Source organism: Lichenostomus cassidix, chromosome 5 (assembly GCF_008360975.1).
Source record: "Lichenostomus cassidix isolate B80296 chromosome 5, HeHo_3.0, whole genome shotgun sequence".
Taxonomy (NCBI): Eukaryota; Metazoa; Chordata; class Aves; order Passeriformes; family Meliphagidae; genus Lichenostomus; species Lichenostomus cassidix.
Window position 1 is genome coordinate 24828023 of NC_139486.1, and position 21531 is coordinate 24849553.

The following is a 21531-nucleotide window of genomic DNA, read 5'->3' on the forward strand; positions in this document are numbered from 1 at the left end:
GGCTTTTTTTTCCTTGAGTGATTTTGTTTTCCTACAATTTTAAATCTTTTTGCATTTGTTCTTATTTTATAGAATAATTAGAATATTAGTAAAAACATCTTATTTTTAAGCATTGTTCAAATTTGTGTGTTTTTGAGCAATAGCTTCAACTTATTTAAATGTTTTCCAGTTTATCTTCAGAACCTGTATGCTTTTTGTTTGCATCAAAATTCTGTGAATAGTCTAGTCTTCCTGTATATACACATTGATAAAAATTGGAGTATACGCCTGTTACACATGGCACCTGTCGGATTTTGGGGATTATTATTTTCTTTTAAGCAATGGGAATCTGAAAAATAACTTTGCAGATCAGTTGCTCACATCCTGTGAAGCAGGATTTGAGTCTCTATATAAAACAGGTAGCTGCAGGGCCTTTAGTATTAGACTCTAAATTGCAATTTCCTGTTTTGCAAAACCACATTCATTCTTTGCAGTTCAACTAATACCTTCTTCCAGGGTTTCCCCCTTGATTTTTAATAATGCTTAACTTCTACATGTTATCAAGTTCCTGTGTAAGTTTGTGATTAGGCAAATGATGTTTTTATCTTGCTGCTTCAATTTATCAATATTTGAACTATTTTTAATCCTGAAACGCATAGTGATTTATCTTCTTTTTCTCTGACATGTTTATTAAACCAATTATTTTTATCTTGTTTATATTAAACATAAATTACTTTTTGAATGAGAAAACAGAGATCTTTATATTTCTACTTTGCTTTGCTTTACGTTGGCAAAACCATCCAGTGCACATTGTCTTTTTTTCCAGTTCTGTGCAATGGTATATATTCGCAATTGAGTTTAATAATGAAATGAAAAGCTCGTTAATATGTCATGGGAGAAATAAATTAGATCTAATTTGTTACCTAAGCAGTCTCCTGGCTACCAAGTAGTCAGAGGTTTGAACTCCCAGAATGGATTATTTTCTTATTTTCAGGAGAAATTAATGGGTAGGGAGCTATAGGCCTAGTCCAACTCACTGATAAGTTCAATTGAGCAAATAACATTGAATAGAAATGTTAGCAGCAATTATATGCTTATTTTTGAAATACCAGAAGCATATTCAGAACTGCAGTTCAGCAGCTTGCTTTGGACAAAGCTAGTGCTTCTCCCAGCTGTGTGGCAATACTGCTCTGTCTGCATTAACCTCTGCTGAAGCTTGAGCACAAAGGACCCTAACCAGCCATTCAGACCTATGATTTTGTTATGCTTCTCTAAAAAGTGCTGCAGATACATCACAAAATTCTGTTAGTTAGGAGACACCTCTCCCCTTTCTGGTGTGCAGCTAATTGTTGTCTGTCCCAAAACTTGGGTGTTAGCTGCTATCATTTGTTTACAAATATAATTCCTTTTAAGTTTTGCAAAATTTAATTCTGTTCCTCTAATAAATAGCTACTTAAGGAATTATATGTACTAAACTCACAATGAAATTTGCAGCCACCCTACCACCTAATGTTCTCTTAGGTGAAATTGTTTTGTCATTGTTACGGTGCTGTGTTCTCTTTTCTAGTTTCCAAATAAAACAGTAGCCCAAGTTGCCTGCAGTATGCTGAACATGCTCATCCATTATGTACATAGACTTCAACTGTATCAAGCTGATTCACCTTTAAGAATTATTCTAGTAAGTATTTTTTTTAATTTTATATTTTTGATTATTTTAAAAGAAACACTAAAATGTATTTGCCTAAAATTAAACACTTGAATATTGACAATTATGTTTTGCAAAACATTGAATTAATATAAATGTATTCTTACTTAATACTAGCAGCAGGGGTTTGCAGCGCATTTAGTTCCTGACTCCAGTATTGAATTGTAATGTGTCTATATCATGCCTGTTTTTTCACAGGGAAAAAAGACATGAGAATATTGTCAATAAAGCACAATTTTTTTTAGTATTAAATATCTTCAAACATATTTATTTAAGTTTAGTGAGAAAGTGATTGCTTAAAATTGGATCTGCAATTGTATTTTGCATATCCATTAAAGAGTTTCAGTATAAAGCAAAAATAATATTTTGAATACCCTTCCCATAACAAGGAGGTAGACTATGGCCTCTGTAAGTCTGAGCCATAGAGAAAAGACAGAAGTCTCCCAGGTTCTTTTCATGTGAAAGCTTCTTAAGAGATGTAGCATGCATTTCTGTGCTCCTCTGCAGTCGTGTTTGTGATCAAGTACAGACAGGGTGTATATATGTTCCAGTAGTTCTAAGAAATAATGTAGCTGAGATAGCACCATACACAAACCAGCATCAGGTTCCTTCCTGCATCCAACAAATGTGTTGAGCCAAGTTCTCTTCCTGCCTGAATATTTGGGGTACCTGTGTAATTTCATTGTCCTTAATGCACCTACGTGAGTCAGGCAGAGCATATTTCTTCCATGTATTCTGCAAAACTCAATTAGAAGTGTTTTTATTTTAAAACATTGTCAAGGAATATTGTAACTTGTCTCAAAATAATTTCAACAGAATTTACTGTGAATCTAGCATCATGTCAGATTTACCTGCTTAAAAATTATTTTAAACTTAAATATTAAGTTATATTTTAAAAGAAACATGGTGTATTTCAACAGATTCTGATAGCAACTATTACACATCTGCTACCCAGTACAGAAGCTTCCTCTTATGAGCAAGACAAGAGGGTAAGTATTTTTCATTTCTAGTGCTTTCTGCCTCCTGAAAGCTATATCTCTTCTGAATTATTTAGCTTTGCTCTGGGGCTCAATGGGTCATTTAAATTTGGGCACTTTGGTGCAGTTTGTTGCTGACAGCTCCATCATTCTGGGCTATCATTCCCACAGGAGCAGAAGTTCATCTATTGCTCATTTTGGCCTCCAGAGCTCTGTTTCATCTCCTGTCTCTGTTTGCAAGAAGTCAGGAGCTGTTGATACTACACTCACATGCCAAGCTAGCCACTTTCCCACTTGAGGATGTTCTCCATAGTTTACAAAGTTTCCGCATGAACTGCTGAGGATCATTGTATATCAGATATCATATAAAAAATTGTCTTGCCTATTTTGACGAATGTAGTCATAGTGGGTTTCTTAAAAATTGGTTGAAGATAAAAAGATTCAGTGCCCTTCATAATTAAGTTTATTATACTTTTGAGAGACAAACTTGTAATCCATTATGTGAAATGAGTATATTAGTTAAATTGATTTTTTTTAAAGACTTCTGTTTAACTTGAGAAATATTTTAGGGAATCTTGCAGGTATTTATCTGAATCGTCTTCTCTTCCATAGCTAAGTTTTAAAATTCAAAAATAATTATTTGGTCCGTAAGTTATTAATAATTTGGTGTGGATGTGTGTCTTAATCTAATTCTGTTCTAGAGTCTTTCAAAACATCCTGAGAGGCAGTTGATTCTTTTACTAACTGAGTAACCTACAATACAGAAAGTAGTTGGATTTCTTTCAGATGATACCTGATACTGCATAACACTATTGATATGTTGTGAAGGACATTCTGTTATTTATAAAGCACTAAATGCAGATGTATTAGTTCAATTCTGCGTAATCCTTGACTCACTTTACAGTGAATTTTATGTGCAAAATGGCACATCAGCCTTAATTTGGACATGCTTTATCTGTCATTTTAAAAACAACACCCTGCAATCAATTTTGAAAACTGTGGGTGTCCTCTTAAGTAGTATCTGCTCTCAGTCTTACCATGATGAGAAACTGTTGAATGGATGGCCTTTGGTAGATACCTCAGTAGCTGAAGTTTTTACTGATGCTGTAGGTTTTGAAGATTAAGTGGTTAACAAGTGGGACCTGCCATGACTGCAGAAGGTTGACTTTACTGAATCAAAAAAGAAAGCAAAACAGAGAAATAAAGTAAAGTGATAAATATGAAGTAGCAGGTGCTGGCTTAATTGATTTGTAATGGAAAATGTTTTTTTCCAGTTGGTGGTTTCTTTACTTCTGTGCTTATTGGATTGGATAATGGCCTTGCCATTAAAGACTTTGCTGCAGCCACTTCACACTACAGGCGGAGGAGAAAATGATAAGACTGAAAGATCTGTTCTTAATTGTATATACAAGGTATGTGTTTCTTTACTCACTAATTAAAAATTTCTATGTTTGGAGGCAGTGTCAGTTTTCATGGAAATTAAGTCAAAGTCTTCTGTAAGCTAACCTCCATTCTACTCCTGAAATAGGGAGTGCTGGCTCAGTTCTTTCATGTTTCACTATAACATTTTGACCTTTGGTACATTTGGAATAGTAGATTTTATTTTACATTTTGGATGGTTTACCAAGCCTTTTTTTTTTGTATGTCATATGGATTGCAGATGCTTGTATTGTAAAATACTAACTATACATTTAATACAAAAGGATGTAACTTATATATATCAAGCAATTTTATTTGGCAATAAGCAAAGCAAAAACCACTAATTACTGTCTTTAGGAACACAGAAGAAAGAAGCTTTTTTTCTTTATTGCAAGGGAAAGGGATTAAAACCTCTAGCAGCTTAGACCTAGCATATGTAATTAAAGAAGATAGGAGATCTAAAAATAAAGGTAGCTTAATGATTTTTTTTAAGTTTTGTTTCTTTATTGTTATATTCCACTTTGGTGTAGACTCTTTTTTAATAATTTTCTTTGCAGACCAGGGTTTGTTTCTGTAAATATTAAGCATGTAAAATTTTCCAACATTATGTCATGCATACCTTCTAATAAACCAATTTTATAAATGTAAAAAAAAAAAAAATCATGTCTTATAAAACTATCAAGTATAAATTTCAGTAGTTAATGTAATGAAATTCTGGTTTTGTTCTAGGTTCTGCATGGATGTGTCTATGGGTCTCAGTGTTTTAGCAACCCTAAATATTTTCCTCTGAGCCTTTCTGATCTAGCATGTATGGATTATGATCCATTTATGCATTTAGAAAGCTTAAAGGAACCAGAACCACTGCATTCTCCAGACTCAGAGAGGTCTTCTAAACTTCAGCCAGTCACTGAAGGTTTGTCAATTTGCCTAAATACATTTTCTTTCAAAAAGATTTTATCTAGGTTTTTAGTATTGAAATGTTGGTCTAAAGCATAGGTTTTTGGCTATATGTAGACACTAGGTAAGAACCATTGGTATGGAGTGAGCAAACATAATTTTGAGCAATTACTATTTGATTAACTGAAATAAGTGTGTTCTAAACAGCACAAAGATGGATATGATATGGATTCTTCCATGCTCTGTGTATCAGCAAAAGTGTTAACTACTGTAACATGGGTAAATGTTGCTTTTCATTTTACATTCAGTAAATTAATTTGATTTTTTTCTTAATTTTGCCCCTTTTTGTAGGAGTATTTTGGATTTTTGTTCCTGTCACACATTGCAGTATTTAATGCTTTCTGTGAATTTTTTTAGCCTGTCATAACTTGTTGATTTCTTTTTACACTGGTTAAAACCACAGATTTGTCTGAAGAGAGAGAAATTTTCTGTCATCTGCTTAGAACCTTAGGAGACCTGGGATTTAACATTTTCTTCACAACTCAAAAATAAAAATAAAGAATCAAGAATCTAAGCTACAGAGGACTGTCATGTATTACGCAGTGTATCTAGTAAATATCAAATGGCTACATTGGGAAGAAAATTGAAAAAGATGAGATTAAGATACAAGAAACTCTGTGTAGTGCTATTCTGCCTCTGTATTAAGTTGTTCCATTTAGGCTTTTTTAAGGGTATTAAGAACCAGATAAATGCAGCAGCTCTTTGTAGCAGCTGTGTGCTAACAGCAGGTGATTTTGTGGTCTGTAGTGACTACGTGCTGTTTTTTATGTAGAGAAAATGGCTAATCATTGTGCCCTTGTCTAAGGCATGCTTCATCATCCTCAAGTACTTTTTTGGCCAAAGAATTCTAAACATAGAGCTGTCCCCTAATAAGCTCAGTATTGGATTGAACAAGTCTGATCTGAGAACTACTGGCAGGAGGAGCTGTAATTATTAAATTTACTGAAGAATGAAGCAAGGTACTATAGTTGGCTTTTCGTCAAATGGCTGTGGCCTTATTAGTAAAAAGTAATCATCTGCAGGGTCAGAATGAAAGAGGCTTCGAAGGATTCATTCTGTCCTAATTACAGTCTCACCTATACATATTATGTAAAGCTAATATTTAAAGCATTTGCCAAAATTTACTTCCACTGCATGTTCTATTACAGTGTAGTGAATTGTAGTAGCTTTTTATGCCTGGCATCTTTTGTATTCTGTAATAATCTGTAATTACGGGTTAGAAGCAAATGCTGTGTGGCTTTTTTAATCTGACAATCTGAAAAGACAACCCTGAATAGATTTCTCTTTAAATGAATACGGTTGCACAAAGCCTTGGCATCAATATCTTCATTTTGCATTTCTGACCATGATCTTTTCTTTTATGATTTCTTGTTAAATTTCTTAATAAAAGTAATTTCAGATGTTCCTTTTATCTCTCCAGATAAATTAAGTTTCAGGGCTCTGGAATTGTAAGTTAGACTGTGAAATTTAATTGGCAGACTGCAGCATTATAATGCAACCCTGGTCTTGCAACCTTGGCACTTCTAGTCCCCATTGCCAGGCAGTGAATGAAATTGGCAGTGCTTAACCGACTGCACAGCGTCTGTTCTCCCTAGCATTGTTGGATGAGTGAGAGGAGTAAAACTGGTGGATAACAACCAGTCTGGGTCTCTAGCAAGACAGAGGGTCAATTAGTACAAGCTAGCAGCAGAACAGTATGGCAATGGGTCAACATGTTTTAGTAGAGTAAAGGGGCCATCACAATGTATATTTTTAAGGAATGGAAATGAGCAAGGCACAAGTTGTGGGGAAATCAGGGAAGTTCTACAGAGAGGGGGTAGGAATTCCAAGACTCTTTCCTTAGGTTACAAGCAAAGCTGAAAGTACTGAATGGCAGAATTCTTAAGAAAGGGAGCTTTAATGGATGTGATTCATTTACCCTGTTATGCCTGCCATTGTTCAAGGTCAGATCCATCGCAAGTTTTGTGGATACTTAGCCACAGCACAATGTGGTAAGAGACTAAGAAGATACGGGACTTAAGAGTGACACAGCTGTGTAGTGGGGACAGGATCTACTGAGAGGTTTGGAGCAAGCCATGCGATAAACAGCACTGCAAAGATTTTTTAAATCCTCTGGGAACAGGCGTATGCTGAGATCGAAGATGATTATTGGCCTCTCTTTTTCAGTAACTTTCCAAGTTCTGTCTCTCACAAGACAGCTCTTAACATAGGATTATCTGTGAAATTTTGTTCTCCTTTCTGTAGCCGATAAAGTGGTAAATTTTAGTGTGAGATATACAAAGCATGAGTTTGAAATCAGGTATTAAGCATATTAAACTGTTATATCTAAACCAGAATGAACTTTTAGCAGCTCCCAGTAAGGACATCAGTAGGAAGTTTTCATTGTGTCTTCAGAACTTGCAGACAGCAAGTCTGTGTTGCTTTCATACAGCTAAAAAATCACTGGGCTTTTCTACGTGTAGGCTGATGAACTGTTCTCTAGCTAGTGTTGGCAACAACCTACTCTAGCTACAGTACAGGCATAGAAGTGGTGGTAATGGTGGTTTGACCCTGGCTGGATGCCAGCTGCCCACCAGAGCTGCTCCATTATTCTCCTCCTCAGCTGGACTGGGGAGAGAAAATATAACAAAAGGCTCATGGGTTGAGTTAGGCAGGAAGAGATCACTCACCAATCACTGCCATGGGCAAAACAGATTTGACTTGGGGAAATTAATTGAATTTATTACCAAGCAAATCAGGATAGGATAATGAGAAATAAAACCAAATCTTCAAAACACTATACCCCTACTACTACTCCTTTCTTCCTGGGCTTAACTTTATTGTGAGTCTCTACCTCCTCCTTGCCCCTAGTGTTGCAGGGGGATGGGGATTGGAGACTGCAGTCAGTTCATCACATGTTGTCTCTACTGCTCCTTCCTCCACAGGGGAAATTGAAAAAATTGATCATTTTTTCGTAATATTTTTCAATTTCTAATGAAGAAGTTTTTCCCACCTGATGCTTAGTCTTAGCTTTTGATTAAAACATAGAAATATAAAGTACTTTTCTTTTAAGGCTTTGCAGTTTCCCATTTTATTGAATGGAGACAAAATGTACACTTTCCCAAAAATACTGTCTAGATAGTGTATCCAGATTACCACAGTTCGTGTTTTGTGGGGAGTATTCTAGAGATGGGTTCTCTGTAACTGGCTGCCCATATAGCTGGCTTAAAATTAGAGATGAATGAGGCTTGCTTGAACTAATGTAGAATACAGGAAACTGAGCTAAGCGGAACACTGTTAGGCTCCCTCTAAATGTAATGAAGGCAAAAGAAGAGTTTTCAGAGACTGATTCATCCCATTGCTCCAATTTGAGGATAATCAGTCTGTACAGGTCATCATTCTTTAGACAGCTGAAAGGATGAGGAGAGTTAAACTCCAGCCTCAGTCATGACTTTTTTCTTCTACTACATAACCACAGTTATTTAATACTGTTCAGCCAAAGTTGAATTAAAAAGTTAACAATACATCTTAAGGAAATTCAGGAATCCTTCATTCATACCACAGATACAAATTAGTGGTGATGACCTTAAGCCTTTCCACAAAAGAGGTAATTTCAGGGACTGAGAAAAATAAATAGTATTACATGCTTCTAGTAAATTACCAAGTGATCATGTACACGTATAAATTACACTGCCCAAGCCACAGGCAGTACTACTGTAAAGAGAGCAGCCATGTGTTCTACCAGGAAGATAGGTCAACAAAGCAGTGAGCTGGACTGCTGTAATGTGTAATGAGATTACTTAGTTCGTCAAATTTGTGGTAATACTGTGTGGTGGTGTGCATTATTACATATTTTCATTTATCCTCTAGAAGCAAAGAGCATGGTTTAGATACTCATTTTAAGAGTTTTAATACACTGAATGTCCGGTTATTCCTGACTGAGGAAACGTGTCGCTGTTGAGCAGCTAGCAGAGTAATGAATGCATCGGTTCTCAGTGGCAAGAAGGAATGACCTTTATTGTTTTGATTTCATCACATATATAGAGTTCTCAAAAGTCACCCAGATTGGTCAGTCAGAAGCCTTCCCCCAGGCCTGATTGGCCAGGCCTGCACTGCTCAAGTTCTGGGACACTGTTCCAAAAACATCCAAACTTTATCTTTATTTACAAAACACAAGAAAACTTCTCATGGGAAAAACTGTGCTAGCCACAGAAACGTGCTTCTAGGAATAAATTAAGTTGCAAAATCAATTTAAAAATCTCATAATTTCAAAATACATTAGTGGGCTTGGGATTTTTTCTTTTTTTTTTTCTTTTTTTTCATTCCTGGGGAAACCACACCCAAAATCTGATTTTCTGTGTGGCAAAAGTGTTTCAAGATTGCTCTATCTTATTTCAACATAACAGGTTGCATCTTACAGTTTACTTTTCAGTGTACTTCTATTGATACTTCTAATTTAAGTTTTCTGTGTCATTTTTAGATCAACAACACTGTATTCTTAGAGAAGACTCAGAAGTAATGTGCTCATTTTATAAAAGAAACAGTGACAGATTTATGATTTTAGTTCAAATGGCACAGTTTTCAGGGAAAGGCTGTATTAGGACTGAGAATGGACCTTCCAAATTTAAATTATTGTTCCACTCTTTGTATCACTGTGTCACCTTTATTTTCCTTATGTCCCTTAGGCTCCTAAGGGAGTAAATTCACATACACAGAGGCACAAAACAACCATGGTTAAGTTTGATATCTTTAGGGCTTGCCACACAACAGTAATAGTAATAACTTATATGCCTAGAAGGTCCTTCTTGTTTCTTCAGGTTTCTCAGCAGAACTTAATAGGGGGCAATTAACCTTCATAATGTGGGACTTCTGGTATCTGGAAAGCTTGTGTGTCTCTGCTCCTGGGAACCTGAGAAAAGTATTACCACATTTATCTGTGCAGTGGCAAGTGCTAAATACTTGGTATAAATATCCTGACAAGGTTGGGCCATCCTCTGCCATGTCCAGGTGCTAGTCAATGATGTGCTGATAAACAATTCTTCAAGCATCCAGTTTATTCTTCTTTGTTTTGTATAAAATCTGTTTCCAGTTCCTTCTTGTATTTCAGCAGATGGCACTGTAACTTAATTTCCTTGTATGCTGTCAATATCTGGACACTTAATTCAGCCTCCCTGAATGTAAATTTTAAATTGTATTTGTAAATTTTAAACCTCAAGAAGGCTATAGATGATAAAAATATTTAATTTGCTTATATTAATTCTCAAGGAGTAAATGTATTAAAATACTTGAGTAGATATGAGTTTTGGGATTGTGTAAATATTGTGTTGATTTTGCCAGCTATTAACTGGAGCAAATGTTTCCCTTTTTGTAGCTCTGATATAGTGCTTCCTAAAAGAATAGCCAGAATGCCAAACATCTCTTACCTGCTGTACCCAAACCATTGGGGGAAAAAAGGCAGGTACATACTACCTGTTTATTTTTGCAGATGCAGAATCTATATATCTTCAGAAACTGAAGATCTGTAATGGCAGTCAGTATGCAACACAAATTTACCTTTATTTTTCCAGTTAAACAAATTAAGACATCTTAAACTGCAAAGAGAAATTTGTGTATTAAACATTAGGGTTTGTAGCTTATAAATATCCAACATAAAGGGAGATTAATTAGTTGTACCTTACTTCTATGTCCAAGAGGTTACATATTCTCAGTAAATACTGAATGAAAAAGTAGCATCATTCAGAACATTCTGGTTTGTTGGATTTTTGGTGAGAAAGAAGACATTATGTAATCCTGGGGAATACATTTTTTTCATCTTCCCTTTTTAAATCCCAAATTCAGGGCATTCATGCCAAGTTACAAGAGAGCTTATGCAGAAAACAAGTACTTTGCCAGATTGATCTTGTTCCCTCTTCTACCTGTCGTCTTCTGCAGTGTAATATTTTTATGTATGGGTTCTTCAGTGGGTCCCCTGAATCACTTGATGGTTCTCTGCCTGAGACAGTCACTTTGCCTGGTTCATGTACTTCCTGTAGAGTGGACTTGATAAAAATAATTCAATTACAATATGGTGCTGGATTAGCAGGATGTGATATAAAAACTAAAATATCTTTTGTGAATTTAAACGACATAACATGCAAGTGGCAGGTATGCACCAAAGAAGGAGGTGGCAAAAACTATATTGAACTACCAGTGCATCTCACAGGATGAATTTCACAAAAGATTACACATTTAACTTTTGTTTCTCCCTCCTAAGGTTTTGTAATCTGAAACTTCTTAAAATGCAGTTGTTTGCTTTTTGAAAAATTTGATAATGTTAGATGTGTTCGGTATAGACAGTCTGGTCTTTGATTTGTAGTTTAAAATTATCCAGTACTATTCTCAAGCTAACCTACAGCTATATGCTCCCCAGGGAAATTAAGATGGATTAGACCTTTTGTGCATCTATCTTCCTTTGTATTTCTCAATGTAATGATGTGTATAAATATAAAAATACACTGGAGTTGGAATGGACATCTTGCAAAACAGTTATAATCTCTACCTCAACAGCAATTCAAGATTTATTTTCACTAGATAAGAAATTATGGTTTTTAGAAGAACAATGCTGATAACAAAGTTATGGCAAAGGAAGAATTCTTAAACTATTTTAGGATTTTTCATGCTATTTATATACAAGACCAACGGTCATCAAAATACATATTTTCCATTGCTTAGTTGCATGTATCCTTAGCTTGCAGTGCTCATTCTCTCTGTTTAAAACTCAGGAAGACACTGAAAGAAATACATAAATCGCAGTGTTGTTTTCTGAACTCTTATTTTAAAATCTGTGCTCTTTCTCTTGCAGTGAAAACTCACATGCAACAAGGATTAATTTCTGTTGCTGCTCGTACTGTGATAACACATCTAGTCAACCACTTAGGTCACTATCCTATGAGTGGAGGTCCTGCTATGCTGACCAGTCAAGTGTGTGAAAACAATGACAATCCTTACAGTGAAAGTCCTGAGCTTTCTCCTGAACTTTTTGAGAACCCAAATCTTCAGTTCTTTGTGTTAAACAATACTTCCCTGGTGTCTTGCATACAAATCCAAGCAGAAGATGACATGCCTGGAGGGGGACTCTCTGCTGGACTTGCATCTGCTAACTCAAATGTTAGAATTATAGTGCGTGATCTGTCTGGCAAATACTCATGGGATTCGGCCATTTTGTATGGACCATCATCTTTATGTGGATCTTCACAACAAACATCTTTTGCACTTTCATTATCTCAGCAAGACAAACCGGAAGATGCTCTTTCATCTTTTGAACATGTGGAGGATGTATCTGCAAGAGATGGAATTACACTCCAAGTTAAAAGGAAATTTAGAGACACTGTACCAACATGGGATACAATTAGGGACGAAGAAGACGCTCTTGATGAGCTGCTGCAGTATTTAGGTGTTACAAGCCCGGAATGCTTACAGAGAACTGGAGTTTCACTAAACATCCCTGCTCCTCAGCCAGTCTGCATCTCAGAAAAGCAGGAGAATGATGTCATCAATGCAATTCTGAAACAGCACACAGAAGAGAGAGAGTTTGTTGAAAAGCATTTCAATGATGTAAATATGAGGGCTATGGAGCAGGATGAGCCAACATCACAAAAGCCACAGTCAGCATTTTACTACTGTAGATTACTTCTCAGTATACTGGGAATGAATTCATGGGATAAAAGGTAAAAATACTCTTATTTTAAAAACTTAAGAACTTTTTCTTAAGGAATTGTGCTATTCCTACCTTGATCATAGAGTTTGTTAAACCAAAATTACTCCAGGCCAGCTAACAAAAGAGAAGGGATGTGCAACTAAGGGCAAAACAGCAGCTTTCCTCTGCATTTCAGCCTGTCATTTTGAGACAAAGAAAGGAGGAACCTGTTGCATTTATTGTGATTTATATTCTTTCCTTAGAAAGTGTTTGAAGGCAAATTGAAGGAGTGATGTATTTTCTTTGCTTCCCATGTATGTTGCTGCAAAAATTGTTACCTTTCTATCTCAGAATAATACTCAGAAAGTGTCATATTCTCAGCTATTGTGTTGCTGGACAATGCCCTGCTGCTTTGTCTGCTAAAAGCATGCTTGCATGCAGCTTCAAAGAATTGCATGTGTGATAGCTAATGAGAAAGATATGTCTCCTACTTTTGTTTCAACATTGGCCATGCTTGAGTATTGTTTGGATATTGTTTAGAACAACAGGAGAGAAGCCATGTTCAATTACAGAAGTAATGTTTCTTTGCATTATTATTTTTGTGTGGATGTAGTTAGGTACATGTCTGCACATACATGTAGGTATGTACAAATATGAACAGCAGTGGCAAAAGAAGATTTCAAAAAGACTCATAAATTCTGAGTCTTTTTGAAATCTTCTTTTGCCACTGCTGTCAAATTCTGGATTAGAATAACTGATGTATTTTCCTACTATGTAGGGAAATGGATATTCTGTAAAACAAAAATAATCTTTGCCACTGAGATATCACTGGAATCAGACAAAATTTTGCTGTTACAAACCTTCTTATTTGGGTCTTTAATTCCTCAAGGCAGTCTGGTTTTGAGCAGGACTGCTCTTAATTACAAAGTGTTTTGTGGGAAACATCTTAAGCACAGTTGAAAAGAAATGAAAACTGTCTTTCTTGCTCTAACATACTGGTTTTGTTTTTTCTTTAAATTGTTACAGCTGGCTGGGTGATTACTGAGCTATGTTCTGCTCTGCAGTTCAGGATAGCAAAAGTTCTGTGCTTAATGCACCAACTCCCTACAACAGTAGATTAATAGGAGTGTCTTTTGTCACTAAGCATATATATTATGGTTTTGTAAAGTGCGTGGCTAATGCGTACATCAAAGGGAGTTCTGTCCTTCTGTAGAGAAGAGATGGATCCCAGTCTGAGCCAATAGGTTGACAGAAGAAAGTGGAAAGAAATAAAGATTTTACTGAGAGCTGTAATGAATTTAGAAGATTTGCTGGAGTAAGAAAAATTGCTTGTATATTTTTTAAAAGATGTCTTAATTTTTAAATATTAAGAAATTACTGTTGAAAAGGCAGAAGCATTTGTTGACTGTTCCTGAGTGGACTTGGAAATGTTCTTGTACCGTTCTTGTAGTGTTCTGTATCCATCAGTGAACAGGTGATAAAAGAGTTGCAAATTTCTCTGTTTAGAAGGAGCTTTCATCTCCTGAAGAAAAATGAGAAGTTACTTCGAGAACTCAGAAATTTGGACTCAAGGCAATGGTAAACTCTTTTAATGACTGCCTACTTACTTGTTTTAAGTGTGCTTTTACTCAAATGGCTCTAATTGCATAGATGTGAGAGTTGAGCTGATTTTTTAATAGTTTTTTAAATTATTAATGTATTTTGCATTGTATTGTAGGTATTTCTGTTATATTGAAGTTGCATTGGTTTTGTTTGTAGGGTCAGATTCTGGAAGTAGAATACCATGAGATAAACAAATTTCAAAACAAATTATAATTATGAGCGTTTGTATATGCATAACATTGAATTGTTTTAAAACTTTGATATATCAGTCTCCACTTACTAAGCTTTGATTAATTGTTTAGCTGTTTTCAAATGGTCCCAGTATTTGAAGACAAAGACCTCTAGCTGGAATTGTAGAACAGAATTAAAAACTGAGTTGTTTTTGTAGAAGTTGAAACAAAACCCAGTAGAGGTCCTAGAAGTGTGAGAAACCACCTCCTGTTTTTCCAATGTCTAAAAGCAACCTGTCAACAGAAGACATTTAAATGGGAATGATCTTTAAAATGTATTTAAAGATTTTTCATTCAGTTGCACAAGGTGCACTCTCGCAGTGTTCAGAAGGCACTGTTGTTAATGGGCAGTGTGCAGTGTGGATAATGCCCACATTACAGGTTTTGCCCATGTCAAAAGCCCAGCTATTCCATTAACAATTGGTATAGCCAGCACCATCCTGCATCTTAGAAGTGATGAAAGGAGTAAATGCTGCTCATGTATGGCAAAACTTTAAGCTCTAGAGAAGATAAGACTAGAAAAACAGAATGAGAATATGAAAATAAAAGGGGTATCCAAAAAGGAGCCATATAGTTGTACTGTAATTCCACTATGCTTTTTTTATGCTTTAAAAGCTGTGTGTATTGTTTCTGTATTTTCCTTTCATATTAGTTGAGGTACTGTCATGCAGTGACCATTCTGTTTTACAGCCGAGAGACACACAAGATTGCAGTGTTTTATGTTGCTGAGGGACAGGAAGATAAACACTCCATTCTTACGAATACTGGGGGAAGTCAAGCCTATGAGGATTTTGTAGCTGGTCTTGGCTGGGAGGTATTTATTAAAATGTTTTTATCCTAGGTTTGTTACAAAGAAAATTACAGATCCCTTTATATGTTACAAGTCTTTGGCTCTTCAGCATTACCCACAAGTACTGAAATACACTGTTTTTAAAATGGGATTTAGAGAAGAATTCCTGTTTAAATTTTATTACCAATACTAGCCATTTAAATTTAAGCTCTTAAAAATTGAAGAAAGTTTGTGCAGGCAAAAATAATTCTTTAATGTGCAGTACTCTACTTGGCTTTCATGGACTGATTAGGAGGCATCTTGATTTCCCTGTAAGCTTGTGAAATGCTAAGTCCATTGAAATTTGAGCTTCGCTCGAATTTGGAACTTCAAAAAGTACAGACAAGCAGCTTCTCACATGCTGCCTTCTTTCTGCTTTCCACTACAGGCATGTATGAGTTCACACTCTCCACTCTACTTCTCTTATAGCAGTCAGAAATATTGTAATGTACCCCATCATCTCTGTGGGGCTGCAGCTCTTTAGTCACTTGTTTGATACTGTTACAAGGATTTCCTTTCTTGCAAATGCGCAGGATCCAGTCTAGTTAGCAAGTCTGAGCTCTTTTAGAAAGAAAGCGTAACTATACTGTTGTGAGAAGGATCTTAACTTTTAAAGTTCAGTTGAAAGTGCATTTTAAAGTCTAAAGAGTGTATTTATCACCTGATAATGTTTTTTTCCTTGTAAAGCTTCCTGGTCTTTATTCCTAGGTAAATCTCACAAACCATTGTGGCTTTATGGGAGGACTGCAAAAAAACAAAAGCACTGGATTGACCACTCCATATTTTGCTACCTCAACAGTAGAAGTAATGTTCCATGTGTCAACAAGAATGCCTTCTGATTCAGATGATTCTTTAACAAAAAAGGTGGGTGTCTCTGAAGAAAGAGTGTTCTCGTGGTCATAAACCCAGAGAAATTAAGAGTCAAAGAAAATCCAGTAACTTAAAAAAAAAATCCAATGCAGGAACAAAACACCATAAAATATCATAACATCTTTACCTGCTGATTTGGTATATCAGTTCTCTATCAATTGGTAATTTTACCATACTCCTCGTGATTTTTACTGTCATTGAAACTGTTGGCAGAAACATATGTCATATGTAAAGTGGGGAAAAGTGCAGGGAAGTAATGGTTGGTGAGGAAAAAAAGTACTACATCTGAATGATATCTTAATACTTTTGAGACCTGAGATGCTAATTAATAAATACATGGTGAGTACTTTCTGAGATGCCTTTTTATTTAGTTAAGGGTCATATGCTGGTTATTAACATAATTGTCCAGTAAAAAAAAAAGAGTTAAAAATATGAAGACAATATTTATTGTATGTAGGGTGTTTTGTCTTGGAGGAGGCACAGATGCTCAACAATGATATGATCTCTTATAGCTGCATTAAGAAAAAATGGTTTTCTGTATTGGTATTTTTTTCTTTAGAATTTAATAAATTCCACATTAGTGATAATAAGTTACAGTCTCAAACGTGTGTCCTATTATAAATGAACAATTAGCTATCATTAGACTGTCCCCCCATCCTGCATACATACATCTTCAGATGTGCTAATCCATTCACTAGACACGTTAATGAGCACTGGTTGAAGTGTAATATTGGAGGAACTGAAGCTGGTTGACCTCAGCATGGTCTTTAATACTTGTAATTAAATTAGATGGTAGACAGTTAGTAAAGAGAGAAATAGCCATGCCTCTGGCAAGCTTCAATTATTAATGACTTCTTTTTCTTTGTGTTCAACTTGAAGAAAAAATATTATTGTTTTTATTATAGACTGACTATGAATTCTAACTTCTCACTGTTCCATCTCAGGTTGGTTTAGTTGGTGTGGGGTTTTTTAATTCAAAATGCTTTTGCATGTGTGCCTAGGATGCTGCATCCTTTCTGTTCTTTATTTCCTGAAGTAGAGTTGGGGTAATAGGTTGTTAAATTATTTATAAACCTGGTTTAATAGCAAAAATAACTAATTTTAAAAGTAGATAATTGCTACTTTTTTTTAGTATAGAACAATGGGGGAGGGGAGTTTAAGTTGCCTGGCTTCTTTATTTTTTAAGCAAAAACTTGGGTTTATAAAACACAGCTTGCAATTAGCCTTACGATGTTTGTTTATAATCTGTTTGAATTAGAGTGTTACAAAGTGTTGAAAAGGGGGAAGATGGGTCACAGTGAAAAATAATTAATAGTGATTAATTTGAAAATGCTGTGGACTTCAGCAGAACATGGAGGCAGGACCTCACATCTGGTTCCAGGAGCATGTTGTGAGTAAGTGTTTTAGCTAGCTCAAAGAATTACCAGCAAAGGCATTTGCAAAAGCAAGTTTAATATTCAAATAAAAGTGTGACACAGTTCATTTGCTAGGTTCAGTCTACTGCCTACTGGATGGTTAAAGCACACAGAGAAAAGTCAGAGTAAAATGTAAAAAAATCAATCAATCTAAAACTAAAATCAACCAAGTATGATCTGTATGGAGGCTGTGGATGAAAAAAGCGTAAGGATAGGAAAGGGTAAGGGAGGAAAGCAATGAGGAAGATCTTCCCTTTGAGTCACAAGGTTCAGAGTGGACCCTCTTGCCAAACTTAGCCCTGGACATGAACAGTGATTTAGGTGTTAAGGTTTTACTAGAACTTAAACTTAACAGCACGTAACATCAATAGCCTAATTTAAACAACATAACAAAAGATACTATAGAATTGACTGTAGCAAAACAGTAATTCACTTATAGGCCTAACTTATGAGTCTAAAGTACTTAAAAATCCAAGAACAACATTCATAGTACAGATGTTACAGAACATTTGCACTTGCATACATACAGATCTAAAGGAGTATATATGAGGTATATGCCTGTGAAAAATTCCCCTTGAGTTCAGTGAACTGCACATGTCACATGCCTTTGCATCTTCTCAACAAGGATTGATCCTCAGGGAGTGGGGGTATCAGCCCAGGCTATATCAGTGGCATTTGACAGCGATCCTCTTGAGTACTTGAGAGTTTGCTGGCTCTGAGAAGTGTCCCACTCAGAGAGAGATTGCTGACTGCAGCCAGCTGGTGGTCCAGGAGAGCTCAAAGAGTCTCACTTCCGACCACTGTTTATAGGGCCACAAGAGAGTTGAATTTAGTCATAGTAATTTTCCATCCTGTCCACAATTCAGGTTGGTAACTTTCTTTGAAAATTTGATTACAAAAATGTTGTTCCATTTGGCCTGTTATTCATGCAAGAGAAATGGGTTTCCAAGGTTGTTCATTAAAAAACAGGAGCTCATTAGACAAAACAAGTTCCTGGGACCAGACAGTGTTTCTGATATGCTCAAGAGGAGCTTAGCCCAGGTGCTGTTCATCAAGGCCAAGGCCTAACGAGCATTTCTAAGATGATAGTGCAGTCCAAGGGAGGAGGGAGGGATACACCACCACAGGATACCCTGCATCTACATACAGCTGTTCTTGCCAGGTATGGTTCAGTGCTGGTCCAGGCTTCCTGTGATTCAGCTTGGGAAAATTGTGTCCGCTGGGCTTCTTAACTATCCTGGCTTGCCCCAGGCCTAATTCTCTCCTACTTTACTGGCAATGTCACTCATCAGTAATTTGGAATATTTGTGGTCTGTATGGATATGTGGTGGTCTGTATGGATATGTGGAGTGTATCAATAGATGGGATTATATTTGTGGCTCAGCTAGTGATCAGCTATTTAATCAAGCTACTTTATTTCTCTGTGCCTTTTCTCTTTTTCTCTTTTCTTCTCTTTTCTTCTCTTTTCTTCTCTTTTCTTCTCTTTTCTTCTCTTTCCTTCTCTTCTCTTCTCTTCTCTTCTCTTCTCTTCTCTTCTCTTCTCTTCTCTTCTCTTCTCCTCTCCTCTCCTCTCCTCTCCTCTCCTCTCCTCTTCCTCAGTGTGTCGATTTTGTTCTTTTTAAGCACATTTTTCCAAGAACAGAAGCTTGTGAGCCTCATTCTCTGTCTCTTCTCCCTTCCCTAATAGTTTTTGGCCCATTCCAATAAAATTTAATAGAGACATGTTTCAAAGCTATTAGTTTTGTATATGTATACTGATGGTAGGCTAAGTAAAGGAGATAGAGTGGGTGAGACTTTTAGTGCTCCTACTCAGCAAGTAAACACTTTGTGGGAAGAAGCATTAGATATCAAGGAACCAGCACCAAAGAAAGATGATAAGAAGTTCATCCTCTACTTGAAAGAAACATCAGCTGAAGTTTATATCTTGGGACAAACCACCAAGTGCTATCAAGGAGCCATGAGTAGGAAGACAGTCTTAATTAATTTACTAATTCTGCAACTACTCATGCTGAACACATCAGCAAAAGGAATATGTTTTATGAAAGACTGTTCAGCTCACACACACTATCAAAATTGAGTGCTAACAGTTGTAGTTGTTCTGAGTGCATGTACTGTTCGTGACCTTCAGAGAAACTTGAGATTTGAGCTTCTCTACAGGTCTTTCATGTGATTTTTGTCTGTTTTATTAATTGAGAGAAAAACAAGCAAACTTGCAGTAGTTGGCTTCGAACGGCTGTTGGTTTTTATGTTGTAAATGTGCCTAGAGGTACATGATAGGTTCATCTTATAAATGGAAATAAAATTAAATTAAAACAAAACTTCTTCCTGCCAGTTGAGCCACTGCAAAATCAAGATTCTGCTGTTTCAGGGACTAAGCCATTTTTAAACCTATTTTCCGTCAGTCTTAGAGAGTAATAAATTAAACTTTTGCATGTCTTGATACTGCTGAAGCATTTGTTTCTGAAGATATGAACAAGAGCAAAAAAATACATCAATTCAAGAACCGATGAGAAATTTGTAATTGTGTAAAGGAACTTAACATCAAAATGCATATATAAAATAACTACTTAATTTGCAAATAGTAAATTAAAGGTTTAATGCTGATAATACAATGCATTCTGGTTTTCTTACAATTAAAGGTTAAAGTAAAAAGTTTTTACACTAACCTTACAACAACAAGCTTGCAGAGAATATCAGGACTAAATAATGTGAAGACTCAGTTCACAGAATGACAGAGGCTGTAGAGGCACAAAAATTTGCTATCACCTATCTAGTTCCTCCTTCCTTAGGAGGAACTTCTTAAATAAGTTAAGGCATTGTAAGTGAGACTATTATACACACAATATGTAAATAAAAAGTAGTAATGTTGTTAATGGTTGAAATACTAATTCATCTTGAGCTTTTGGTGTATTACACAATTCTAAGTTCTGTGGGATATGATCCTAACCACGTAAAATCTTTACAGCTTCCAGTACCTTATGGGTTTTTATTGTGTTACTAACATGTGTTGGGAACTTGAAAGTTTATAGATGCAAATTATTAGTACATTATTTTTTTTAGTTGCAGTTAGATACACATATTGCTAAAAAACCGAACCAACCAAACAAAAAAACCCAAACACACTGTAGTTATTGGGACCAAGTTTTGTGAAAAATTCATATAGAAGGTACATGCACTATAGACAGTAATGCGGCTTACATTCAGTGGGAAAAAGTAGCTGCATAAAGACATTACTTCATATATCTCTGCTCCTTTTGTTCTTTTTATAATAAACACTTCCATTTTTGAAGAAGAAAAAAGTTGAGGCTAGCTGTTCTATCAGAAGAAAATATAGTAGCTTTTTTTCTCCCTCCTTTAGGTAAGTGGGTATTAGAAATTACAGTAATTTTGGCAAGAGTTCAAGGGTTAATGTAACAGATAAATAAAAGGAATTTTCTGTAAATTGAGCCCTGCATTATTTCACTTGTCTTGCCTTTCCAAACCTAACTCATTTAATTTTAAAAAGTAAATACTTAAATTCTTCCTGACAGTGTGCTTTGCTTTTACTATCGTTTATTACTTCAATTATAGTTGGTATCACTTAGAACAATCTGCCATTTGGAAATTTCAGTATAGCCTGCAGCTTAGTATTAAGTCTGGCTGCTATTGTAACATGTACAGCATATGACACTAATGTATCAAAATTAGATTTGATCATCCCTCCTGGTTATATTTATTTCACGTTTCTTTTGTATTCAGTTAACATAAATGTATTAGGAGAGCTGACACATGATGATGGTTATAGAGTAAGAATATTTTAAAGTATTTTGAGTTAAATTTGAAATTTCAGGTGACCTAACAGTTGGTCATTTTTATATATTTGTTCTAATGGAGTAGAGTTTCAAAGCAAGCCTA

General features: G+C 35.7%; 1 protein-coding gene across 2 annotated transcripts in view; it reads left to right on the plus strand.

The window, feature by feature from the left end:
• Positions 1–21531, plus strand: part of RALGAPA1 (Ral GTPase activating protein catalytic subunit alpha 1) — a 131537-nt gene that overhangs the window by 66182 nt on the left and 43824 nt on the right. For both annotated transcript variants that reach the window (XM_085061879.1, XM_085061880.1), the window contains 8 exons: positions 1547–1657; positions 2605–2673; positions 3936–4073; positions 4810–4993; positions 11858–12722; positions 14198–14269; positions 15214–15337; positions 16061–16216. In XM_085061879.1, the coding sequence (XP_084918005.1) occupies positions 1547–1657; positions 2605–2673; positions 3936–4073; positions 4810–4993; positions 11858–12722; positions 14198–14269; positions 15214–15337; positions 16061–16216 (1719 nt within the window). The remainder of the gene's footprint in view (positions 1–1546; positions 1658–2604; positions 2674–3935; positions 4074–4809; positions 4994–11857; positions 12723–14197; positions 14270–15213; positions 15338–16060; positions 16217–21531) is intronic.